This window comes from Camellia sinensis, chromosome 2 (genome assembly GCF_055761805.1).
Source record: "Camellia sinensis isolate YWXY chromosome 2, ASM5576180v1, whole genome shotgun sequence".
Taxonomy (NCBI): Eukaryota; Viridiplantae; Streptophyta; class Magnoliopsida; order Ericales; family Theaceae; genus Camellia; species Camellia sinensis.
In genome coordinates, this window is record NC_138962.1 from 65,259,081 (window position 1) to 65,286,878 (window position 27,798).

Here is a 27,798-nt window from a genome sequence, read left to right on the forward strand (position 1 = left end):
TCTTAGGGAGTTCCATTAATGTAAGAGAACATATGACAGTAACCAAAAGAATGAGTAGGAAGATCCCAAGAGTGAAATCCCCACTCCAAAATTAAAGGGGAAAATGAGAGCAAGAATTGTATACATGTTAGCTTATACTTAAACATTTCAATATATGTTAATGTTGAAATGAATAAGGTTTTAATACATGCATATATGCAATACAAATAACCAGTACACAACAAGGTCAATTCAAAGAAATACAAAAGATAATGAGTGTTTAACATAAAAATCAAACTGAGTTATAAAGTGTATCACCTTTTTTTCTTTTTTTCTTGGCCTCAATGCTGAGAAAGATGTTACTACACATTCATTTCTACAGCTAAATACACGTAATTTGGTGGATATTATGATAATCTTGTAAATCAAATACCAAAAATGATGGCAACTCGTAAGAAGCTGGGAATGGCTAACAAAAGCCCAAGCAACTCTGCGATCAACAAGGAATGGAGGATATGAAAATTTACAAAATCTTGATCTCTTCATTGTTGTCTTTTTCATGACCTTCTTCCTCCTGTTCATCTGCAAAAGGTAAACATCACCAGAACTGTCAAAATCGTTAAATAAATATAAATGACAGGTATTAAACAAGTTATCGAGTTGACTTTAAGAGAAATGGTCACTTTTGTCTGAAAAGAAACTAAAAAATGTTCAAATCAGTTGCCAAAGCATATCTTCTAGCATCATCAACTTGATTATCTTTTCCATGTCTTGATATTGGAGAGGTTTATGATGCTTATATTTTTAAGTGATTATTTTTAGTACTTGAAGCAAATGGTAAGCTATACACACCTGTAGCTACTACTGTGCAGCAAAGAGGTTTGTAAACACTGGGGACATCCCATCAATCACTTGAATGGTTTTGAGGAGGATTTAAGTCCAGATATTGATTATAATGGCAGAGGAGATACACACCTTCGGTCCTCTGATATGCTGACAAATCTCCATCTATAACACTCTGATAAGAAGGAAAGTTGCCATGTTGGACTACTTCTATTCCACTATTTGATAGGGAACACTTCTCTTCATGCTCATACAAAAAGTCGGTTCCACATTCCTTTACCTTGAAACCAACTCCAACAACCATTGAAACATTCACTTCATCACCAGCTTGCAACTGATTCCTAAAGTTCCAATGGCTTAACCATATCATATCTTCATTGCCGTGGAATGTCGGGCCATAGATCCATTCCAGACCCTTGGTCTTGTTACTAATCTTAATAGAAAAATCATGCAAATTTCCATCTTTATGAGAGTGTGAACATACATAAACAACGCACACATTCAAGCCTCTTATCTTGAAATTAGGAAGAGAAGGCACTACGAAAGACATCGAAGAATCCAAACGCTTATTGCTGAACCAATATGGAACCTTGCTGCCAGGAAGGTAAGTGCTGAATATACCAAATTCATAGAGCCCCTATGCCATGAAAATGTAATGTTAGATACATATTTATAGAGGCATATAGAGACTGAAACATAGACAGAGACAGAGAGAGCACCTGAAGGGGCCACTTCTTTCGAGTAAATGTCAAGTTATTGCACAATTCCACCTCAATGTTTCCTTCGGAAACCAAGTCAAGCAAGCCCAAATTCTTGATGATTTCTGGATGAAAGCTCCCTATGGGTTCTAACTGGAACACGCCATCAATCTTAAACAGTTTGTCGCAACCACTTAGATGCATGACATTCATTGATTTCAACAGGTTTGAAGGAATTGTCATTCTTTCCAGTGATTTGCAATCTCTTGCAACAAGTTCCTTCAAACTTGATGGAAGCTTTGGAAGTGACTGGAGCCTTGTGCACGTATCTAACCAAAGAGACTTGAGCATAGTAAGGCCACTGATGCTTTCTGGTATGCTAGAAATTGGATTTTGGCTTAGATCCAATTCCAATAACAAGGATAGGCCACTAAGGTCCCTTAGAATAGCGTCATCTGATAAACTGCAGTCTCTAAGACTTAACTTTAGTAAAGTGCGTGGGAAAAAAGCCAATGACGGATCCAAATTTTTGCTTGGATTTGACAGCCAAGACCAGAGAATTTTTGGCCATGAATCACTCTTTCCAATGGTAAAGCATGATTGACTTATGGTTGTCCCATAAGCATGTAGTACAGTCAAAGGTTTCAATTTCTCAAGCTCCATAGGCAACATTTCAAGGTTTGAGCAACCTGATAGAATGAGTTTCTCAAGGGATTTTAGCTGGCCAATTTTTCTTGGAAGCTTCCTAAGATTTTTACAGCCTTTTAAATTCAAAAGAACAAGTTTCTCTAGGTCCCCAATGGATTCGTGAACCTTGACCAAGCATGTACAGTCCTTAAGCAATAGTCTTTCAAGACTACAAAGTCCTGTGAAGTCGGGGGTTCTGATAAGGCTATGGCAATGACTGAGATTAAGAAATTTCAACAATTTGAGAAACTGAGAGAGAGAGAGAGAGAGAGAGAGAGAGAGAGGGAGAGAGAGAGAGAGACAGAGAGAGAGATTAGTCCTTAGAAACTCAAATTTAATCAACAAATTCTACACAAAGGTGGGGGGGGTTTACCTTTCTTCCCTTCCAAACTTGTTCCAAGCTGCTATTGCGCAAATCAAGAGAAACCAGGCTCTCCAAAGGAAAATTTCTAGGTATAGATTTTAAAGGGAATCCACGCCAACACAACAATCTTAATTTTTTAGGGAACTCTTTATAGCTTCCACCGAGTTGCACATAATTAAGTTGGAGCAGTCTTAGTTTGTGCATCATCGCAAATGCATCAGTTTTGAAGTTTACCTCCTTTGGCAGGGGTAATAAATTTGTGAACACAGTGGTCATTGATTGCCAGGAGAACAAGCCAAGACGACGCCGTTTCCATGGATTGCTTTGGCAGGGCATAATGGATCTGTCTGGAGTATCTTGCAAAGGGTGTCGTTTTGCATGACTATTAAAAGTTGTCATGGAATACTTATCTTTCGTCAACATATGCATATTGAGGATGAGGCCTTGAACCCTTTCTGTACCCTAGTAGCAAAAAAAAAAAAAAGAAAAAGAAAAAGGTCATTTAACAAGCAAGACAGAAAAGCTCATACACACAAATAAGAAGATTTTTTTATTTCTTCTTTATTTTAGGAGACCAATAGGAAGCATGTTTCTTACAGTTTTTTTACTCAATACATGAAGGGAGTCATCATGATCGCACAGTATTCTTCGTTTCCCAGGCTCATTGGGTGACTCTTGGTGAATAATTTTTCTTGCCATGTCACGAAGCAATTGATGCATAATCAACTTATTGCCTTTTCCAATTGTTATAAGACCTCTATCCATGAGGTTTTCAATTCCTACTGTTGTAAATGAATCACATTCATCTAGTACTTTAACCACATATTCCTTGTCCTTTCCAACAAAAAACATAGCTATGTTAAGGAATAATTTCTTGTCATGATCATCTAGTGACAGATAGCTTATAGCTAGTGTTTGTAGGATTTGATTGCCTGTGATTGCTTCCATTTTCTCTAATGCAGTTTCCCATTCCTTTAAACTTCTGCCGTAGAGAGAAGAACCCAATAGTTGAAGAGCTAAAGGAAGCCCTCTGCAGTGCTGTAGTACACTTTTTGAGTATTCCAAGAACCCTTCAATAGGATGACTTTGTCCAAAGGCATGCCAACTGAAGAGCTGGAGTGATTCATTATCGTCCAACTCCTTAACCTTATGCATCTCGTGCACTTTATATAACTTCAGCAATTGCTCATACCTAGTTGTTATGATAATTTTACTTCCCGAATCAAACCAATCTTGCATTCCTAGTAGTGCATTTAACTGATCCAATTGATCCACGTCATCAAGAACAGCAAGAACTCTTTTACAACTTAAAGCATTTTTAATCTTAATGATTCCTTCATCAACACTGCCAATTTTTTGCTTTCTACCCTTCATAATATCCGAAAGAAGTTGTTCTTGTAAACGAACCAAGCCATTGGGTTGTTTTGAAGTCTCTCTAATATCTGCAAGGAAGCTACTACGTTCGAATCTGTCAAAGTTCAAGTTATAAAAGTTTTGGCAATGGTTGTCTTCCCTATTCCACCAATTCCAGATATTACCACTATACCAACATCAGTTGCCCCATCTTGTAACCAAACATTAATGTCTTTGACTCGAGAATCTATTCCAATTTGGTGTTGGGTAACACTAAAGTCTCTACAATTCACTTTGTTCCGGATCTCTTTGACAATTTCTTGGATGAACTTTGCTTCATGCCTAAAAAATGTGATCAAAATTAAAAACAGAGCAGAGTAAGCATTTCATGAGTTAGTTTGAACAAAAAATTCAAATGAAAACACTAAAAACATAAAACAAATTTCATGATTTTAATTTTCCCCTATACCATACAAGTAAAACATCTAGAACACTACATATTGAAACATATCTAAAATTAATAAAAGGATTAGTTAAAACTAAATTCAAATAAAATTTACTTACAGCAAATTGACATGTTAAAAATAGCTCATATTTACTATAGTAACTAACAAATTCAGCTTATTTGGGAACCAATTAATATCCAACACTAGAAGTCATTGAGAGTCTTTCTTTGCTGCGATTATCTACAACAATAGAGAGAAGAAAGCTGGCCACATATAGACCCATGCTTCTTACTCAGCATGTACAATGAGATCTTTCACACACAATGCCTTTGTTCATATAAGTTAGTAGTGAAAACATAGCCCCAAGTTTCCAAGTCCCATTTCAAAACTTCTATTAGGCTAAGCACATGAAAGTTGAATTTAAAACTTCACATGTCAAAAGTTCTATTCGGCTAAGCACATGAAGGTTGAATGTCCCAATTACTAAAAGAACGTAACTATTATGACGTAAAAAGAAAAGCACTATTCTAAAGGTAGACACGATTCTAGATAATAATTGCTAGATCTATGGAGCAAACTCATATGGAATCATCATTATTAACCTTTTTTCCTTTTATTTGTCCTCCATTGTTAATTTGGTTCAAAGCAAAAAAAACGAAAAAACAAACGAAGAACTACACATGGTATAAAGTTCAAGTCATTTCATATATACACGAAAAAGCTAAAATGATCATGTAAAACAAGAAACTCCTCCACAACTTGTCATCTAATTGAATGTTAGGCAACTAAGAAACAACATGCAGATAAGATGAGTGTTGCTGAGATGAGGATGCTAAGGTGGCTGTGTGACAACACTAGAAAAGACGAAGTTAGGAATGAGTATATTTTAGAATGGGTAGGAGTAGTACCAATAGAAGATAAGTTGAGAGAGAATAGATTGAGATAGTTTGGTCATATACAACGGAGACCAATAGAGACAGTAGTGAAGAGATGTGATACAGTGACTGTAGATGGTAGTGTTAGGGGAAGGGGTAGACTTAGATTGATGTGGACTAGTGTAGTAAATAGAGATATGAATCTTCCTAATTTGACTAACGAAATGGACTTGGAGAAGAAGGATTCATGCAGCCGATCCCATTTGATGGGACTTAAGGCTTGGTTTGGTTTGGTTATGATCTCTTATTTTCCAAAATAACAAGCTTGTTACATGGACTCTTCTACTTACCCCAATGCACTTGTGTCCACCTGATATGACATGGGTAAAGGTGTAGAATGTGTCTGACACCCATACCCAATTTAGACACTTGGATCTTGTAATTTTATATGATATATGAAAGAAAGACACTCACTTTTGCTGGTAAAGAAAATTTTCTAGTTTCTCATACAAATAGGTGACATAAATTCCATATTTCCTTGAATCCCATTTGATTTTAAGTAAATTTTTAAATAATTTACAACGTCTTATCTAAGAATTATATAATACGCAAAAAATAAGTGTTAAAGGCGTATCTCTGTACTCATATCCAACTTTTGGATGCATATCTCAATATCCTAATATTTTGGTTTAGGAAGATCTAAGCTTTCACATGCACCAACACCCGCAACGGCACACAATACCCATACCTGAGTCCATATAACATGGATAACAAAACATTTACATCCTTCCAACTTCATTTCGTTGTTTCAAACTCTTTTCTAATTAACATATATCCTTTTAGAGTCTTTATGTCGTTGAAATATTAAAAACTTAAGCTATTGTAGCCCTTAAAAGTTAAAATAGTCCTTGAAAATATTAGGCTGCGTTTGGTAGAGTTTTAGAATTATGATTTGAGAATAGAGTTGTATTTTGAGTTTGTGAGTTTTAGAATTATGATTTGAGTGTACAAAATTTATTTCGTTATGAGTTTTAAAAAGAGTTGGAATTGAGTGATGTGACATATAATATTAAAAAGTGGGTGCTTTGAAAAATGTTTTGAAAAGTGAGTGTAGAATTAATTTTCTAAAGTTGTAACCAAACAACACACTCAAACTAAGGGGTAGAATTAAATTTCAAAAGCTCTACCAAACAGAGCCTAATATTTTCATCAAAACTTTCATTAAGTAAGCAATCAAATTTTACTTGTCCTTCTATAAAATTCTATATAGTCTCAGAGGTTATGTATAATTTAAAAGGTGGTAATAACTGAATGACAATAAGGAATCCTAAACCTAATAGTCCCTAAAAAGGTTTTTGAGAAAATTACCCATCAGCTTGATCTTGTAAGACCATCCCTTTTATATTTGCAACTTCTTTGAGGGCTACCCTCCACCTCTCCACCTTTTCCATCCATCCCTTTTTCCTTTCATCTGTTTCCACCATAAATTGCTCTTCATGATTGGCAAACGCTTCTGCAAAACTCCCCATCTGCATCTGAACTTCAGACGGGTTCACTTTATAGAAGATTGGCAAAATTTTACGTCCAACAGCCTTCCTCCGTTGGAGAATTTTTAGAAGTTCATCAAGGCACCATTCTGACAAAGCAAAATCTTTTGATAAGACAATTATTGAAATCTTGGATTCATGGGTTGCTTGTCGAAATTCTGACTCCATATCTTCTCCTTTCTCAAGCTCATCATGAGCTCTAAAAGTGTGAATTCCTGCACGCACCAGTGCTGTATAAAGATGATCTGTAAAGGACCAACCGGTGTCTTTGTTGCTGAAACTCAAGGACACCTGATAAGTACTTCGAGACGAGGAAGAGGAGGCTTTCTGGGTCCTTGCAGCAGCCATTGGGAAAAACTCTGCACATAAATGAAAAATCTATTCAGTCTGAGAGGGCACCATGGATAGCTGTAGAAGACGAAATAAAAATTTTGAATTAACTAAAGAAGCGACATATTCAAAATCAATGAGCCAAATTAGTTTGCAAAATCATGATATCCATATGAAAAGATGACTAATAGGGTCAACACCCACAGGGAAATTTAAAAAAAGGTAAATTACACTGACCTTTCTTTAATATTGAAGAAAATACAATAAGACCCACAAGCTTAGCATAATTATACTGAGTTTCCTTAAGATTTTAATTAATATAATACTTGGCTCCATTTTCATCAAAAATTTGTTAGTCGTATGAATATAAAAATGATGTTGTCATTTCTTCTACATTGAAATGTATATTTTACCGGATGTATCTTTGTGTCCTTACCATCTATATTAATTTTGATTTTTTTAACCTTACTAAAAGAGAAGTTAGTTTAATTATGTCAAAACTCTGAGACTTGTATTTTCTTCAAACTTCAAGACAAGTCAGTTTAATTTACCTAAATAAAATTATCAAATCAAAGTTTGTTGAACCAAAGCCTTGGAACTAACCTGGTAAATTATCCCACCATTTCCTTCCTAGCCAAACATCATGATTTATTTATTTTTCCTTAATGTGACCAACAGTTCATGCATCTTCCAGGTTGCTCACATTGCCGCGTTCAATGTTTCTTTCTTGCTCCAACAAAAAGGAAAATTCCTAACTTCTCTATTCATTTCAATCCCTCCAATTGATGGCGGGTATAATATGGCAAGAAATGGCCTTTAACTCTATAGGTTGTTGGAAGGCTATAAATATTTGGCTTAATGATTAAACTCACTTGGACATCAGACAAAAGAATTGAGTTCTTTCTAGGAACTCAGGTCAAAAACGTCAGCACCGGCTTTACTAACACCCCAGTAGGAGAAAATTTTCAGTTTTTTTTTTTTCCCTTTTCTTTTCTGATAGGCAAAATAAAGGACAAACTCATGGAATCCATCATTTGAATGCAAAAAATGCATGTTAAGAACAAGCCGGCAGTGAAACCAACATGAATGTCTCCCCCTAAAAAAGTCTAAAACAGATCTAACTCCAATGTTTGTCAAGCAGACAAAAGATTAATAGGTTACCAAGGCCAAGCCTCCAATAGCTAGTAAAAAAATATTTTGGCTGTGAATTAATGTATTACAAACCCACCACTAAAGTTTTTGGCAACATCACCGACCTCCACTAAAATAAAAGAAACGAACTTCTCTTGAAAGAAGGTTACTGAGTGTAGTGGGCTGTAACCATTGCCAGATATTTGAGGTATTCTCAATTGGTTTGAGTTGTATTAAATTTATTTATTTATGTTTGTGGTCCGCTACAAAAATTTTAATTCATTGAGGCAAAACAACATACACCCTGTCTAGATCCACAGTTCAGGCAATGTGGAACTTTCCACAAACATATTAACCCCTTTTAATCTTATAATCGTAGCCAATAATATGCAATTTGCCTTCTACACATCCGCAAAAGCTCAACAACCCAAAATCTTTCACTCTCTCTGTATATATATATATATATATATATATGTACATGTATAAGCATGGTGTGCTTTGGGTCTATCAAGAAAGTACAATGGGTGGCCGACCAAGAAGAACAAAGAATGGTAAAAGAATGTTGGGTTTTACCACATTAAGCAAAAGCATAAAAATAGTAGTAATCATAATTTAAAATTAAAAATAAAAAAAAAGAACATGATCATGAAGAAGAACAAGAGGGCAAAATTACCAACCAATCACCTGTCCTCTTGGTCCCTCTCATGGTTTGCTCTGTTTGCACAAACCATATATGGAAGAATGAATTCTGATTATTGGTGATCCACTGACACCATCTAGGGTTAAGGTCATTTGCTTCAAGAAAAAGCTATGTATGCGCTGTGTTTTCACAAACAAAATCCTTTTTTGATTGCTCTGGCTGCGTTTGTGTATACATGATTTGGGTCTATCCAGACAAGACCCTTCTAATAAATGGCTTGCCCAAAAATTTAAAATAAAAAAAATAAAAAAAAATTGTGAGTTTGGGTTCCAAAAAAGGTGGGTGAGTTGAATAGATCTGATCTTTTCAAGGGCTGGAGGAGAAATAGAATAACAGAGTATCAAAATGGCCTAACAACTCACCTCTTTGATTTGATTCTGGTTCGCCGCGTGTGAAATGCAGCCTATTTTCAAAAGTAGGTTAAGGATTAATTTTTTAATTTTTTCAAAATTTTTAAAAAAACATATGAAAAAATAAAAATGTAATGTTATTGAATAAACTAACAAAATTGACTTTTAATCAAGCTACACAACCCCAATTGTTGTTGAAAGCAAAATATTTGCTTTTGATCGACTTCTATTTACATCCACTGACACCATTTTATCATTTTATAAAGCATTAGATTTCCAACGGTAGTAGGCATTTTACCTATCTAAATATTATTATAAAGTATATATTTTATTTTGCCTATCAACTGTTTTTTATTTTTATTCCAACCATACTCTTTATTTTAGTTATTTATCTAAATACTATTAATTTTATAGAATGTCACGTCAACAACAAAGATGGAGGGAAATGATCCTAACGATTGAATACATTTTGCCTAGCGTTGAAGGCTAGCTACATGTGGCTAGTGAATATGAGTTGAGCAAAAATGCCTAATCATATGCCTAGTGCATTGGAATTAAAAAAAAGTAAATCACACTAGGCATTTTAACTGACAAGTATTATATGCCTAGTGCATTGGAGATGCTCTTATAGAAGTCGACTTTTATAGAAAAACAGGAAACCTCTGTATGTCTTTACAAATATAAATAGCCTCTTCAATCACTTTATTGTTTCTATATGTATATTATGAAATTGGCTCTGTATGTGTTATGTTTTTGCTATCTGAATTTGTGATGTGTATTGATACTAATATTTTATTGTAGGCTTCAAATGGGGCAATAGAACCAATCTACAACTTGTCAATTCATAATTTTAAAATCTTGCAGTCCACAAAGAAGACATGAAAGAATTACTTATCAATTAGACAGAAAAAAAAGAAAGAAAGAAATTACACAAACAAGCACAAAATCATTTGTACCTTCCATATTTTTGTAATTGTTTTTCTCTAAAAGTAATTCCCCCAAAGGATTTCAGATGGTGGATGCCTTCAATGATGCGGATATGGGTAAGAATTTAATTGAATAAATGTCAAGTTGGGAATTCCATTTCTGCTGATCTTGTATGTATACCATAACTTTTCATACTTACATGCTTTCATGCAATGAAGTCTTTTTTTTTCCTGTGAACATGTTAAAAAGTAATTGCTTAAAAACCTCTACAACGAGAAAATCAGAAAGTGCAATTGGGTGTGTGATCATGTTAAAAGGTAACCGCTACAATAGTTTTAATAGGTGGTATTGAAGTAGTCCAAAACAAGCAGAGTAATTTAATTTCGATATTTAATTGACATACTTATAAAAAGTATTGAATGAGTTACGAGTTTTAAATATTTTGATGTAAGGCACAAAAAATAATAGGCAGCTTAGCATTCGAGCTCATGTCTCGGAACTTTAGAATAATACTTTTATTAAATAAACTTGGCTTTGTTGAATTTTTTTTTTTTGACAAAATTAGTCCAGGAAAAGTTTCATATCTTCTATATGAAGTTTGGCTTAAAGAGGTTTAACAGCGCCTGACTTCGATATTATTCTTTTAATTTCTTGATCCTTTTCTCTGCCATTGTAGTCATGTTTCGTGGGTTAGATTCTTCAACATCTTCATGCAGTATACTCTGTGATGACAATCAATCAACGTGGGTTTACAAAGGTGACTGGATCCACGGTCAAGCTGGAGCAATCAAATAGGCTACAAGTATCGATGTGTTTATCCTAGAAACAAACATTGAGAACTCACCAGTGGGTGTCCTTCTCAAGGCCTTCCGACGATGAAGTTAGTTCTTTGGAAGATAGAATTCTAAGGAGGAATGTAGAGAGATGGATTTGAGATAGATACCTAGAGTGCATGTTATGGTTATATGTATAGGAAAACCTCTAAGGGGGGAGTGTGCTTCTGGCATACCTTGCTCCCTTCACGGTCCCTTGGGGCATGCACAATAGTACTGTGCTTGCAGGTTCACGTCTGCTTTATTCCAGTAACAAATTCAAACCTATAAAGATGGCCTGACTGAGCAAGCATTGTCTTCTTTTGTCAATTTATAGGCCCTGACTGATGAGGACAACGGCTTGGGCCACCACGTTCAAGTTGGACCCTGGTAGAGCTGAGCCGACAAATTTGGGTTGGCCCATATTTATCTATACGATTATCAACTTATTTTGTTTGTGAAAATGAATTAGGGAGCTCAATATTAGATCAAAGAAGTTTTGGTAAAATTCTCAAATATGAGCTCTTACACCTGTAAGTGATCTGACAACTTTACTGATGAAAAACAAAATAAATTTAGCCAATCTATAACCCCTGATCTTAGAGATCATTGCAAACCATATTTCAGACCCTAAAACCCTTTTATGATCATTTATTAGCCAGTTTACAAAGGAAAATGGATACACATTTTCATAAGAATAATCGCCTCAACTTACAGAAAGCGGGGTCGAGAACGACACATGCGACGCATACTATTTCGGACACCACAAAAGCAGAGGCGGAAGTCTAGTGTACCCCAGACTTGCTTCAAGTTTACTTGATGACGTATAAACCTATGATGGCAGAGCAGCTCCACCGTTTGATGTTCTGACTTGTCCTCATCTTCGACAATCTTGTCAGAAAGATAGGTGTGTTGTTGGAATACTACTACATTATTTGATGCAGTACCTTCTTCTTGCTCATACACAAGGTTGATTCCACACTCCTTTGCCAGAAAACTTTTAGCCATAAAAACTGAAACATTCACTTTGTCGCCACCTTCCAACTGATTCCCAAAATTCCAGTGGCTTAACCATAACATATGTTCGTTGCCTTCTGGAATGCCGTAAAATGTTGGGCTATAGGTCCACTTTATACCCTTCGTCTTATTAGTAATAATGGCATAATGCACGTTGTCAAAGGAATCAAATCCATCATCCAGTGGCATGAAATTATTGCTAATTGGCTCATAATCATAATTCCTAGATTCACATAGTGCATAGAAAATGCATAGATTCATGCCTTGGATCTTGCAATTAAGAAGTGGCGACAGCTCAAAAGAAATTGAAGAACCCATACTTTGATGGCTAAACCAGCCTGGAACTTTGCTTCCTGGAAGAAAAAAGCTGAAAATATCACATTCGTACAATCCCTGCACCATTTGAATCATTAAAGAAATACTACGGGGACAGAGAGAGAGAACCTGGAGTGTCTGCTTCCTTCTTGTGCGCGTCATACTGTTAGCCATCTGAACAACAATGTTTTCTGTGATTCCATAAGTAAGCCCATACCATTGGTCATTTCAGTGTCGATGCTTCTAATTGGTTTCAGTGTAAACAAACCTTGGATCTCAACCAGCTTTTCGCATCCAAAAATTTCCAAGTGCAGAGATTTTAACAGGTTTGGTAGATTTTTTATTCTTTCAAGCGACGTGCAATGTTTCGCAAGCAAATCCATCAAACTTGCAGGAAGTTCAGGGAGCAATTGTAGCTTTTTGCAATTGTCTAACTGAAGGGACTTGAGCATAGTAAGTGCTTTAATGCTCTCTGGTAGGCTGTGAATTGGGTTTTCACTAAGATCCAAGCTCTGCAAAGAGGGTAGGCAACTAAGATCATTGGGAATAGCATCATCGGATAAATTACAGTCCACTAAACTTAAGCTTACTAAAGAACGGGGTAACAATGCCAATGAAAAACTAGTGGGCTTCAGACTCGATGATTTCCTAAATTGAAAGAGTTCATGCCATGAAATACCCTCTTGAATGGGAGCATTTAAATTTTTTATAGCTATTCGATCGGCATGAAACACTTTTAATGATTTCAATCTCCCCAGTTCCTCTGGCAGCTTGTCGAGTTTTGAGCAACCAGACAGAATAAGTTCTTGGAGAGACTTCAACATACCAATTTTTCTCGAAAGCTCTCTGAGACTTTTGCAGTTCCCTAGATTCAGGAAAACAAGTTCCCTTAGGTCTTTGATAGACTCATGAACTTCTACCAAACTCACACAATCTTTAAGCATCAATCTTTGAAGACTAGGAAGTCTTGAGAAGTCTGGCGTTGTGGTGGGGCAATGGGAATGACTCAGTTTTAGGATTTTCAATGATTCAAGAACCTGCAAGAACCAACAAAATAAAAAGGTAAGAAATTAATATGTAAACATGTAAAATTCATCCCAGAAAACGAGGGAAGAAATAATTAGTACTATACCTTGGTTCCCTTCCAAAGTTGTTCCAAGCTACTGCCCCGCATATCAAGAAAACCAGGTTCTAAAGATGGAGATAGTATGGTATAGACTTTAAAGGGAATCCATGCCAGCTCAGCCATCTTAACTTCTTTGGAAATTCTTTCCAATCACCAGTCAGTTTTACATAATCAAGCTATAGTAGTCTTAGTCTTTGCATTCTTGCAAATGCATTAGTCTTCAAGCTTACCTTTTTTCGTTGATAGAATCTGCCAAAACGATATCTATTGAAAGCAGAGTTGGTAAGGCAATCTTGACATTCCAAATTGAGAATAATAGTGTGTTTTCTTGGTACTGTCATCTTTCTCTAACATATCCAAATTCAGAGTGAGGCCTTTAACTGTTTTTGTACCCTGATAATTAAAATAAAAATAAAAATAAAAAAACTAATATTGATATGTAATGAGCACACAACTGCACAGACTGTATAAAACATTGGTATGTACATAAAAGGAAAGATTCTTACAGTTTCTTCTCTCAGCACATCAAATGCAACCTTATCATGCCAGATCCTACTTTGTTTTGCTGGCTCCTTGGGTGATTCTTGGCGAACAATTTCTCTTCCCATATCTCTAAGCAATGGATGCATCATCAACTTGTTATGTTTATCAATTGTTATAAGACTCCTATCAATGAGATTTTGGATTCCGATTATTGGGTAGAAATCACATTTGTCTAGTATTTCAATGGTGTAGTCTTTGTCCTTCCCAATAAAGAAACAAGCAATATCAAGGAATAAATTTTTGTCATGATCATCTTGGAGACAGTCATAGCTTATTTTAAGAATATTTTGGATTTCACTATCAGGAATTGCTCTCAGTTTCAGTAGTGCACTTTCCCATGTATGTATGTTTTTGCCACATAGAGAAGAACCCAAAACTTGAAGAGCTAAAGGAAGCCCTCCACAATAATATACAACGCTTCTGGACAGTTCCATGTACCCTTTAGCTGGATTGTCTTGTCCAAAGGCATGCCAACAGAAGAGATGAAGTGATTCATCATTATTTAATTTTTTAATCTGGCACTTCATGTATCCTTGAAGAGACTTAAGCAATGGCTTATATCTAGTTGTTATGATAATCTTACTTCTTGAACAAAGCCATTCTCGCTTTCCAATTATTGCATATAATTGGTCCACTTGATCAACATCATCAAGAACAACAAGAACTCTTTTGCAGCATATAGCGTCCCTGATCTCACAGATTCCTTCATCGACTTTGTATATTTTTCTCTTCTTTCCATTTATAATATCGGACAAAAGTAGTGTTTGCAAATGAATCACACCGTTAGGTTGTTCTGAAGTTTCTCTAACATTTGGAAGAAAGCTGCTGCGCTCAAATCTATCAAAGTTTAGGTTATAAACAACTTTGGCTATGGTTGTTTTTCCTATTCCACCCATCCCACAAAGCACGGCAACGCCAACATTAGTTGCCCCATCTTGTAACCACATACTAATGGTTTTTACTTGAGATTCTATTCCAACTAGGTGGGAGGAAACATTCAACATCGTGCAATTTACCTTATCACCAATTGCTTTAACAATTTCTTGGATGAACTTTGCCTCATGCCTACAAATTGGCAGTGAAGGGAAAATTTAGCATAACCAAGTGATGAGTGGAAATTAATTACAGATTATCATTGATTTAACATCAAACACAATGGATTAAATGTCATGATAGGAATGACATGATGAAAGTTGAACAATTTGTATCACGATCTAGATTACAAATATCTCAAAGGAAGAATGAAAACAATATCCAGAACCTAAACCGAATCAAGCAATAAATTTTTTTTTTTTTTTTTTTGATAAACAAAATCAAGCAATATTCTAGTACCACCTAACCTATTTGAATGAGCATATTAATCAACTCATTTCTAGTTCTCTTTTGGTTATTCTTTTTAAGGAGTGATTTATATCATACAGAACGCCTTGAATTGAATGGCAACTTACGGAAGTTCTCAGTACTTGTCTTCCATTGATTCATCTTTGTCCTTAGATATTATTTGCATAAGAAATTTTTTGCAGTTCATTCTTAAGCTCATGCATTCCATGTTTGATTCCAGTTTCATTTTTTTTTTTTTTTGGCAATTCATACACTCATTGAATTGTTTGGTTTTATAGGCAATGCATTCATTGGATTACAAAAAGGTAATAAATTTTATATTTACCAAAAAAAAATTGGTTCTTTATCTACTGCTGCCAGATGGTGTGAATGTTTTTGGTTCTGTGCTTTTTTGGTCTTGTTATTTCTTTCTTTAGTTACCTCTACATGTGCAAGCGAGCGAGAGAGAAAAATAGAGAGATTTGAGGGCTGCGATGGAAAGGGAGAGGGGGCGACAGGGAAGGGAGGGGTGGCTATGGGAGGCAGTGGTGGTAGTCCGGTGGAGATGGCAGGGAAGAAAGGTGTAAGGACAAATAAGGGTTTTTTAATATTATGGATTTGAATTTTATTACAATTTTAGATTAGAAAGAGAATTGTAATATAAATAAATAAAGAACAAGGGGTGTAATAACTGGTTTTTGTGGTGTAAATATAAGCACCCTGCACACATAGGGCCAAAAAAAAAAAACCTGTACTCATGCATGCTTTCTTGTTTGTATTAAATTTTTTTTGCTTAATTAGCAATTTACTAAATAATGTTCTTATCCTTTCTTTGCCATAAACAATAACAAATAAGTTGTGGTGATGCAGAAGACAAAGTACTGTTTTTAATTCTTAAAACACGTCAAAAAAACATAACCAAATGGTACTTATGAAAGGACTGTTTGAATCTTACCCTTTGGTTTGATTTTGTAAGACCATCCCCCCCAAATCTGCAACTTCTCTTAGTGCTGCCCTCCACCCTTCCACCTTCTCCATGTGCTGCTGCTTTTTTCTGTCATCAGTTTCTTCTTGGAATTGCTTTTCATGCAAAGCAAGTGCCTTTGCAAAACTCCCAGTTTGGTTCCTAACCTGGGTAGGATCCACGTTATAGAACACAGGTAGAACAACATGTCTAGAGGTACTTTTGCGTTCAAGGATCTTCACAAGTTCATCAAGGCACCAACTTGAAGAAGCATAGCCTTTTGAGACAACAACTATTGAAATCCTTGACTCTTCGATTGCTTTCTTCAGTTCTGACTTTATATTTTCTCCTCTCTCAATCTCATCATCATCTCTAAAAGTGTTGCTGTTAGAATTTACCTTCACCTACACCACTACCACCTCACCTACTACCACTACCACCTCACCTACTCCACTAAACCTAACCCACTACACCACTACCACCTCCACTTCACCTACACCACTACCACCTCCACTTCACCTACTACACCTATATCTCCTATATAAGGAGCCTCTCACATTTGTACTAAAAATATCAAACAATAACATCAATCAATAAATACATAAATTCTTACTTGGTATCAGAGCAAGGTTAAAGATCTTAGTGTTCTTCGCCTTCCGGCGGGCGGCAACCTTGCCTTGACCGCCCGCCGGGTCTCAACCAATTCAAACCTCTCTCTGTTTTCAAATCTCTGCTTTTACACGGTCTAAGATATGGATAGTTTCCTCTTCAACTCGAAATCACCAAAATCCTTCCAAGAAACTTCCGGATCTGACGATTCCGGAGCAACGTCCTCCTTTTACAGCTTTCCTCCGGTGATCTTCGATGCTTCGTCGTCAGGAATCTCTCGGCTGAATGAGATTCGCCGGACCTCAACCAACTTGAGGCTCGCTCTCTAGCGCTACAAGCCTCCTCCTAAGGCGCCTCCAAGGAATCACCCACTATTACTTTTGTCTGGAGTCGGTACGAATGCAATCGGATATGATCTCTCTCCTGATTCATCATTTGCACGTTACATGTCCAGCCAAGGATTTGATACATGGATTCTTGAACTTCGTGGTGCTGGGTTGAGCACTAAAGGAGTGAGATTTGCAGAGGTCAATGAGCCTGTCAATGCTATTTCTGAGAATATCAATCCAGAAACAGGGGTCTCTCCCTCCACAGGTGAAGGGACAGCGAGGGTTACTAAATCTGAAAAATCGCGGTTGGTGACCAAGTTGACTAAAAGTTTAATGAATTTGTCAGAAAGACTCTATGGCTGGCTAGATGAAGGTTTATTAGTGGCAGGGAAAAATTCTGTTATTGCTAGCCAAATCAGGGATTTGCGCCAAAGGCTCATAAATATCATTGAAGATGGTGAACAATCTCCTTCCTTCCACAGAACTCCCACAGAGGCATATATGTGATTCATACCCACACACCCTGTTTCTCTCATTGATGGTCTAACTTTTTATTTTTTTATTACTATTATTATTATATCACATCCTCCCTGCACTCCTGTTCCACATTCTGCCCAACTTGTGGAATTTTGTTGCAGTATGAGTGGTGGTCTCTGCAACGCACATGGGGCACCCACTCAATCTCTCTCCCTCTCTCCTCACGGACATACATTGGTCACCCACTCAATTTCTTTATTTTTTCTTTTATTTCCTTTACACCAAGACAGCTATGTGACTTGTCCCCTCTCTCCTCCGTTTCATTCCCAATTCATTATTTTTATTTATTTTTATTTATTTCTTTACACCAATTTAAAAAAAAAAAAAAAAAAAAAAAAAAAACGAAGATGACCTGCACACCAAACTCCTTTTATTCATGTCGGGGCTCACCCCGTTCACCATTTTTACATAAAAAAAAAAAAAAAAAACAACCACACCCACAGTGGGATTTTTTTATCTCTACTCTGCCGCCGGTCTCTTCTTTTTGCCTCCGTCCTGGACGGCCCTTGCCGGTGTTGCCTCTGTATTTCCCACTCCACTTGGCATGATCACTACTCCCTGCTCCTCCACTGCAGCATATGGTGGACCTCCAAATCGGAACATCACGGTGGCCTTCCGCTTCAGCTCCTTATTTTCTGCTTTCAGCACACTTATCTCTGCTCGCGCATCCTTATACATGCGTTGGAGCAGAGCCAGTTGGGCGTTTAAATGCTGCACCTCATTTGTCCTACTCTGCAGCCGGTTCGACAAATTTGTGACCGCCGTCATGCTTTCCACACATGCCTAAAAGTATACTGATTGGCCTCCACATCCGACTGCACTGCCATTCTTTGCTCCACAGACCGCATCGGAAAGTTCAACGGAGCAAACTCCGGGGCGCTTGGTTGAGGTTCCAGTGCCACCGCACCCGTTATCTCTCTTGTTGACTCATTGAGGTCGGGAAAGAGAGTGAGTAGACCTCGGGATGAGGATGCCGTATTCTGGGTAGCTGAACGGGAAGAAGAGGCCATTGTTCAGATGTTTCAGAGAAGGGTTGGATACAAAGTCTTTACCGAGTGTTTCAGAATGACAATGTTCAGAGGTTTCTCTCAGTTTTTCTGTCTCAGCTTCTGCCTCAGCCTCAGCCTCCGTCTTATAGCCGAGGCAGCCACGCGCATCGCGCGCCTCTTACCACCAGCCGACAAACGGGCGCGCCAACCAAGGCACACACGTGCCTCGCCATCATGTCCGGCACATCTTTTTATGACTTGGGCTCGCCTTTTGATGGCACGCCTTTTTATGGATTGGGCACGCCTTTTGATGGCACGCCTTTTGAAAGATTGGGCACACCTTTTGAGGGTGCGACTTTTTATGGGTCCGACAAGACTCTGTAAACTGTCCCGACATAGATTCCGGTTAGTTTCTACAAGGGTCCGACAAGACTCTGTAAACTGTCCCGACATAGATTCCGGTTAGTTTCTACAAGGGTCCGACAAGACTCTGTAAACTGTCCCGACATTGATTCCGGTTAGTTTCTACAACGGTCCGACATGACCCCATAAACTGTCTTCTACAACGGTCCGACATGACCCCATAAACTGTCTTCTACATCGGTCTGACACCGCCATCCAGTGTCCTCTACAACGTTATGACACCACCATACAGTGTCCTCTACAACGTTATGACACCACCATACAGTGTCTTCACCAACGGTCTGACACGACCATACAGTGTCTCCTATCCTTTTTTTATGTATTTTCTTGTTTTGTTCCTCTCTTCAAACTCAAGTTGGTTAGTTTCTATCCTCCTTGAGTTTGCGGGGGGCTGTTAGAATTTACCTTCACCTACACCACTACCACCTCACCTACTACCACTACCACCTCACCTACTCCACTAAACCTAACCCACTACACCACTACCACCTCCACTTCACCTACACCACTACCACCTCCACTTCACCTACTACACCTATATCTCCTATATAAGGAGCCTCTCACATTTGTACTAAAAATATCAAACAATAACATCAATCAATAAATACATAAATTCTTACTAGTGTGCATTCCCACATTCACCAGAGCAGTGTAGAGGTGGTCGATGAAGGTTTTGAGAGTGTCTTTGCCTCTAAAACTCAAGAACACGTGATAAGTACACCTAAACAAGGAAGATGAGGCTTCCTGGACCCTCTCAGAAGCCATTGAACAAAGCTCTAAAAGATGGATGAATCAGAAACATATGTAGTCTTTGAGGCCACAATGGATAAAAACTTGTAGAAGATGTCAAGAACAATAAGAGAAAAACAAGAAAAGTAAATGAAGTAAATGATTCCTATAATAATCAAGGTCAATGAAAACTAAAATAAAAAGAAGAATACTCTCCCCATAACATACTGAATCATGATTCTAAAATGAGGCTTGAAGCAAACGATCATATGTAACCAAAAAAATTCGTAACTTGCTAAACATGCTTCCAAATGACTCCAAAAACTTCTTGATTTCAATTTTCAAACATAAATGTGATGGTGTAACTTCCCCATTCCTCAGACCAAAGGGTTGGCCTAGTGGATTACCAAATAGGATGTCTAGATTCAAATCTTATTGCTGTGAGTGAAACTTCCCTTCCCCTATCCTTTTCCTATCAAATGTAAAAATAATAATAAAATAAAAAATAAAAAAAAATTCCCCATTTCTCTAGTCTTCATGTGTATTCCCACTGTTCTTTTGGCTGGACCACTTGTTACAGTTATTATCTATTAAAAAAAGGTACAAAACCATTGAATAACGTGTCTTCTAGAGCTAGCAAAAGCCACCACCATTTTTGTCGACAATTTTGTCTGTCCTTGGGATTCTTTTCATATTTGAAGAAATTATTTGAACAATTTCACTTGGTTTGACTTTTGGGTCATGCATCTAGATTAACAGGTTGGCCAGCCAACTTCCCATGGTAAGCACATGTACAGGGGAAGTGACCAAAACTTCCCTGAACTTTCACTAAAGAAGAAAGCACATAATCAAGGGATGCATACAATTATACAGCAGGGATACATTTGACTGAGACTAGTGGATTATGATTGATTGTTTATTATGCCATATAACTTGCCTTGGTCCATTTTTCAGTTTTCTCTTTCCACAAAATAGATAACATGTTTTTTTTTTTTTTAATTTATGCACCAAAAATAAAACAAAATTAAAAATAAAAATAAAAAATGGCACACATATATTCAAAACAAATAAAAATTAAAACATACTTGGTGAGTTGCCGAAGGAGGCTGGAAGAGGTTGTCAGTCGGGAAGGGGAGGAGTGGTCACAAGGGGTTGCCAAAATGGGAATGGGGAAGGGGTTTGCCGGCGCGGGGAAGAAGAAATGCAAATTTGTTTTGAAAACAATAGAAAACACTTTTTTGGTGTTTTTGCATTTTTCCACAATGACTGTTTAAATTAAGAAATGAATTTTTTTTTGTTTTAAAATGACTGTTTAAAAAAATCTCATCCATTTCTGTTGAAATTTTTTCATATCATATTGATGTTTCGAGAGACTCCAGATGAGGTTATTTGACTGGAACTAGTGTAAAACCTCTGCTTCCAAAATTTTGGTTTAGACTCAAAGCTGAGTCATGTTCAAACTTCTAAATTTCTAAAAATGATGAAGATACTGTAAGTTAGTCATGACAGTAATATATTTCTTGCTTGAAAATTCTTCTGTCCTAGCAAGGATCCTCACATAATATGGAAGCATGTTGCTATGGTGGGCTTCTTTTGAAACATTTATTATCTGTCTTGACATGAGCAAATGAAATATAATGCCAGCATAGTACCTACTATAAAGCTGATTCTGTAAGTACTGGGGATCAATTTTTATGCTTTTGCTCGAGTGGCCGAGCCTAACTACATTTGAAAAGTTTTCATGCTTCATACTGGTCAGTGACTTCCCAAGTCATTAGAAAGCAGAGTGAGAACATCAAATTGATTAATCCTAAAATTTTGTGAAAGATGATAACATGACCGAAGAACATGGACTATTTTGGCTTGCAAAAAATAAAGAGACTTTCGGATGTATTAAATGCAGAAGTGAAACATGAATATAGAAACATAATGACACTAAATTTTGATAGACAAAGACTTGTTATTATAAAAAGAACCAATACAATAAAAAATATTTTAGTGTGCATGTATACAGTGCATACCACAAAAGCCACCCTCTACCATCACCATTGTTTCCTTGCTATCACCAACAGGTCATTATAAATTCTTCCCCCACTCTGTCTATGACTATGAAAATCACCAATTATCTGTAAAAGTAAAGTAATTCTAAATGCAAAATTTTGAACGCAGGAGTAACTGTAGGTGTTTGATAACTATCAACAGCTCAACACCTCACAACTTGATGGTAGAATGTGTGGACTGAAAACAGAAGCCATCGGGAGAGCAAGAGTGAGCGACCAAGGACCATCCTATTCAACTTATCATTGCTTCGCCTCCTTACTGCCAACCCAATATGGTCATCAGTTCCTCCTCATCATCATTGTCATCATAATTGTCATAAAAATCATCACTATCATCTCCCTCTTCTCCTTCTCCTTCTCCTTCATATGTTGAGACTGCAACATATAATAAAAAATCATATAAAGCACAGGAAAGGAAATTTTATGAAACAATGTAGATTTGGAACTACCAATATCCCAAATCAACAATAATTTATGAGATGAGTGACCTCATTTTTCTATCTTCTTTTTTTTTCCTACGCAACACGCACCTGTACTTTCTACCTTGTCTTGAAATAAGTTTTCATACAAAATAGCCTTTGCTGATTGACTTGAGCCTTCTGCAAGCATGAAGTACTCGGAATGTGAGAGGAAGTATTTGCCACTTCTCATCTGATATGCTGACTCAACACCATCACTCACATTTTGCAAAGGATAGGTAGTGTTCTGGTTGATGACGTGTTCTTCTATTTCACTCTTTGTCGATATTCGCTTCTGCTCTTCTTGCTCCTCGTACATGAAGCTGATCCCACACTCCTTTATGCAGAAAGCAGGACTCCATGCAACCACCGACACACTCACTTCATCACCAACTCCCAGCTGATTCTCAAACTTCCAATGGCTTAACCATGTCATATCTTCTCTGGCACCTGGAATACCTAGGAAAGTTGGGCTATATACCCACTTCAGACCCCTTGTCTTATTGCTGATTTTGATAAAATATGAACTCCAATTCCTAGATTTGGATTCACTCCAAAACCGGTATTTCTTATCCCTGGAACGTGAGTATACAAAGCATGCATTGAAACCTTGCATCTTGAGATTAGGTTGTGAAGGGACACTGAAAGATATCGTGTGTCCCTTAGCCTTATGGCTGAACCAGCCAGGAATCTCATTCCCCGGAAGAGAAGTGCTGAATATACCAAATTCATAGAGTCCCTGTGCCAAAGTAAGTGAAAGCATTTAACTCAAAAGTCCGGAGAGAGAGAGAGAGAGAGAGAGAGAGAGAGAGAGAGAGAGAGAGCACCTGTATAGGACATTTTATTCTTGTTTTTGTCATATTGTTGAACAATTCCACCTCTGTGTTTTCAATGGATTCCAAGTTAAACAAGCCCAAACTGTTGATCATTTCCGGTACAAAGTTTCCAATAGGTTCTAACCTGAACAATCCCTGGACCTCAACTAACCTGTTACAATCACTCACATCCAAAAACAGTCTATTCAACAGGTTTGGTAGATTTGTTATTCTTTTCAATGATGTGCAGTTTTGTGCCTTGAGCTTAATTAAACTCGATGGAAGCTCCGGCAGTGATTGGAGGCTTGTGCACGAATCTAACCAAAGGTCCTCAAGCATACAAAGACCTTTGATGCTCTCTGGTAGGCTACAAATTGGGTTTTCGCTAAGGTTCAAGTACTGCAACAAGGACAGGCTGCTAAGATCAATGGGAATAGCAGCATTTGAAAGATTGCATTTTGCAAGACTTAATTTCACTAATGTGTGTGATAAAGAATCCAAAGAAAAGTTGAATTCTGGGCGTTTTCTTCGTTTTGATAACCAAGACCAAACGAATGACCTCAATGATTTCAACTCACCATTGGTAGACACCAATTGGTTTACAGCAATTTTGTCTGCGTGGAATTCCGTCAAGGATTCCAGCTTGCCCAGTTCCACAGGCAAAACGAGCTTTGAGCAACCAGAGAGAATGAGTTTTTCAAGGGATTTCAGCTTACAAATGTTATTTGGAAGGTTCCGAAGATTTTGACAATCTCTTAGATTCAGAAAAACCAGTCTTTCTAGTTCTCCAATGGATTCATGAACTTCAACTAATCTTGTGCAATCTTTAAGAATCAATCTTTCGAGATTGGGGAGTCCGGAGAAGTCGGGGGTTTTAGCAAGGCCATGGGAATGACTCAGATTAAGAAACCTCAATAATCTAAGCACCTGTAAGAGGAAAAAACAAAAGACAACAAAAATTAATGTAGAATTAGTTCTTCAGCGCAAATTTAATCCCAAAAAATAAAGAGGTAATGTAACATACCTTGGTTCCTCTCCAAACTTGTTTCAAGCTGCTATTACGCAATTCAAGAGCAACCAGACTCTCCAGAGCAAAATCATCAGGTATATATTTTAAAGGAAATCCGCACCAATATACCCATTTTAATTTTTTAGGTAATTCCTTATAGCAGCCAGTGAGTTTAACATAATGGAACTGCAGTATTCTAATTTCATGCATTTTTGCAAATGCATCGGTTTTCAAGTCTGCCTCATTTGAAATCTTTGAGATAGCATCTATTGAGTGCTTCGAGACGTCAAGTCGACGCCGTTTCGATGATCTGTCTTGCTCCATCAGCCGTATTTCATCAAGAACTTCCTGGGAAAGCTGCCGTTTTGCATCATTATTACTGAAGAATGTTTCAACAGGGTTGTCTTCCATAAACATTTGCATGTCAAGCACAAGGCCTTCGATTTTTTCTGTACCCTGATAATTGAACATTGGATAAGTAACTTCCATGAATGCAAGAAAACATAAACATAGTAGTGGCAAACATGCTTCTTACAGTTTTTTCACTTAATATGTAAAGGGCGTCTTTATGATGCCAGAGTCTGCTACGTTCCCCAGGCTCCTCTGGCGATTCTTGGTGAATAATATGTCTCCCCATGTCCCGAATCAAGTCGTGCATCTTCATCTTGTTATCTTCACCAATCATTAAGAGACATCTATTAATAAGATTTTGAATCCCAACTATTGTGTAGAAATCGCATGCATCTAGTATTCTAACCGTGAAATCTTTGTCCTTTCCAATAAAGAAGCAGACGATATCCAAGAATAAATTCTTGTCATGGTCATCTTCCAAAGAATCATAGCTTACCTGAAGTTTTTTTAGGATTTGACTGTCGGGTATCACTTCCAGTTTCTTTATTGCACTCTCCCAGACATCTACACTTCTGCCAGACATTGAACAACCCAAAACCTGAAGGGCTAAAGGGATCCCTCCACAATGTTGTAGCACTCTTTCTGAGAGCTCCATGTAACCCTCGGCAGGATGGTCTTGTCCAAAGGCATGCCAACTGAAGAGCTGAAGTGATTCTTTATCATCCAACTCCTTAACCTTATACATCTCACACACATCACGAGCCTTTAGCAATCGCTCATGTCTAGTTGTTATGATAATTTTGCTTCCGCAATAAAACCACTCTCGCATCCCAAATACAACATTTAATTGATCCAAGTGATCCACATCATCAAGAACAACAAGAACTCTTTTGCAGCATATGGCATTTTTAATCCTAAGGATTCCTTCATCTACATTGTATACTTTTTTGGCTTTCCTCTTCAGAATATCAGAAAGAAGTTGCCTTTGTAAACCAACCAAACCTTTAGGTTGTTCCGAAGCTTCTCTAATATTTGCAAGAAAGCTGCTACTATCAAATTTGTAGAAGTTTAGGTTATAAGCAGTTTTGGCAATGGTTGTCTTCCCTATTCCAACCATACCATAAATTGCCAATACACCAACTTCAGTTGACCCATCTTGTAGCCACAAATTAATGTTTCTGACCCGAGCATCTAAACCAATTGGGTGGGGTGCAACATTCAAAACAGTGCGATTCAACTTACTTCCAACCTCTGTAACAATTTCCTGGATAAACTTTGACTCATGCCTACAAATTGCAATCAGTTAGAAAACAAAGCAGACTAAGCATGTCTCGAGTTGAAATGAACCATAAATTCATATTGGGAAGTGTTTAAATCAAAACAAATTTTATGATATTTGATTTTCCCATTACCAAAGAAAATCAATAAGAGACCCCAGTCAATAAGGACTAAACTGAATGTAGGAGAAAATTCCCGAAACTGATTAATTGCCGAAATGTAGTTTGTCATATATGTGGCAGCTATCCATGATGAATGTATACAAGATTAAATAGAAGAGCAGTTCGGATAGAAACTAAACTACAACCAATCTTCTTTTACTTTACAATTGCAAAGCACAAATATATATATATATATATATATTTATATTCATGGATGATTGGGTAAAATATTGGTAGAAAGTTGGTTCCTGGATTCTCTCTGAAACATTGGTTGTAACTTAAGTTGGAAAGATCCAATAGAATTATTAGAAATTTAGAGGCCAAACAAATAAACAAAAAAAGAAAAAATTTTAAAATATATATATCAAAAGAATGAGAAGATTAGGTGTGAGCTCTAAAGTTGTTTGTTACTACCACATTTCATCTATTGATTTATTGACTTTATTACATAAACTCTTAAAGTTCAATTTGCAGTTATATATATTGATAATCTTCTTCTAGGTATCACTAAGATCACAAAGGCAAAGATCAGATCAGAATCAGATATTGATCATAACTTTTTGCAGAGCTATAAAGTTTCAAAGATCATACTAATAGAAAAGCAGTCTACAGAGTGTGTAACCTAAGCAATCAAACAACAACAACAACAACAACAGTAACTGAATGAAATCTCAAAAAGTCTTCAACAAAATTACCCATCAGCTTCATTCTGCAAAACCTTCCCTCCAAGATTTGCAACTTCAGTGAGAGCCTCCCTCCACCTCTTCACCATTCCCATCCTTTCCTCTTCGTGCCTATCAAATGCTTCCCCAAAAGCCCCAGTCTGATTCCTCACATGAGATGGATCAACATCATAGAACACAGGCAAAATGACCTGCCCAGAGGTCTTGTTGCGCTCAACAATCTTCACTAGCTCATCAAGGCACCATTTTGAAGAAGCATAGCCTTTGGAGAACACAATTATGGAAACCCTAGATTGTTGGATTGCTTTTCTGAGTTCTGAGTCAATGTCTTGGCCTCTCTCGATCTCGTCATCGTCTCTGAAAGTGTGAATTCCTGATTGGGAGAGGGCTGTGTGGAGGTGGTCGATGAAGGTCTTGCGGAGGTCTTTGCCTCTGAAACTCAAGAAGGCGTGGTAGGCGCACCGGGACATGGAAGAGGAGGAGGAGGAGGCGGCTTGTTGGTCTCTTGCAGTAGAAGAAGCTGCCATTGAAGAAAAGCTCGGAGAAATGGATGAGTGAGTGAGAAGTCGTTCTATGCAGAAGATGACAAACGGAGTGCATGAATGAAAACTAATGTTTGGGTTGGGTCTCGACAAACACCAAGGATTCTAGAGTGAAATTTTCCTAAAGTTTCCTAGAGTGCTGTATTGTGTGGTTGAGATTTACTGGCAAGTCACATTAAAAATGTAACTTGCCAGTAAATCTCAACCACACAATATAACACTCTAGGAAACTTTAGGAAAAAATCACTCTAGAGGATTCTTGCTCCTCGACAAATTGATGCTCGAATGCCTCGAATTTTTTTTTTTTTTTTTGTTGAAAATGTAGTTGCGTAAGAAGTGTGTCAAAAAAGAAAAATGATTGGGAGCACTAATTAGTGCTCCCACTAATTAGGTGGCAGTGGGTCCTGTCATTAATGATGTGATATTTTGATCTTGGAATTGTATTATTTTTTTTTTGACTTTTTTAATGCATTAGTGCTATTAGTGGTGATGTTTTTA

The 27,798-nt window shown here is 37.2% G+C and overlaps 2 protein-coding genes and 1 pseudogene across 3 annotated transcripts; all 3 read right to left on the bottom strand.

The window, feature by feature from the left end:
* Positions 1–72: 72 nt before the first annotated feature.
* On the bottom strand, positions 73–9,343 carry LOC114323763 (disease resistance protein RPV1). Its single transcript, XM_028271433.2, is given in 8 exon segments — positions 73–561; positions 955–1,459; positions 1,542–2,456; positions 2,581–3,033; positions 3,169–4,061; positions 4,064–4,266; positions 6,614–7,151; positions 8,938–9,343. Coding segments are annotated over 8 exon segments (3,588 nt in total). The 5' UTR covers positions 8,960–9,343; the 3' UTR covers positions 73–502.
* A 2,320-nt stretch (positions 9,344–11,663) lies between these two features.
* LOC145813947 (disease resistance protein RPV1-like) lies at positions 11,664–21,237 on the bottom strand (annotated as a pseudogene). Its single transcript, XR_014357414.1, has 6 exons — positions 19,843–21,237; positions 16,319–16,711; positions 14,007–15,108; positions 13,768–13,893; positions 13,507–13,718; positions 11,664–13,411 (listed from the first exon to the last, which is right to left on the bottom strand). The product of XR_014357414.1 is annotated as a disease resistance protein RPV1-like (transcript).
* A 646-nt stretch (positions 21,238–21,883) lies between these two features.
* Positions 21,884–27,388, bottom strand: LOC114299939 (TMV resistance protein N). The gene is made up of 6 exons (XM_082914667.1): positions 26,771–27,388; positions 24,821–25,922; positions 24,301–24,741; positions 23,289–24,203; positions 22,534–23,200; positions 21,884–22,378 (listed from the first exon to the last, which is right to left on the bottom strand). Exons 1-6 carry the CDS (start codon positions 27,283–27,285, stop codon positions 22,260–22,262), a joined length of 3,759 nt encoding a protein of 1,252 aa, XP_082770793.1. The 5' UTR covers positions 27,286–27,388; the 3' UTR covers positions 21,884–22,259.
* Positions 27,389–27,798: the final 410 nt, after the last annotated feature.

Bases quoted from the DNA above. Each gene is read 5' to 3' on its own strand.
- LOC114299939 (XM_082914667.1), bottom strand. From the start codon at position 27,285: ATGGCAGCTTCTTCTACTGCAAGAGACCAACAAGCCGCCTCCTCCTCC. The intron at 24,742-24,820 runs GTAAGAAGCATG...TTCAATTATCAG, and splicing joins ACATATTAAGTGAAAAAACT to GGTACAGAAAAAATCGAAGG. The intron at 22,379-22,533 runs GTGCGTGTTGCG...TATATGTTGCAG, and splicing joins AGACAAGGTAGAAAGTACAG to TCTCAACATATGAAGGAGAA.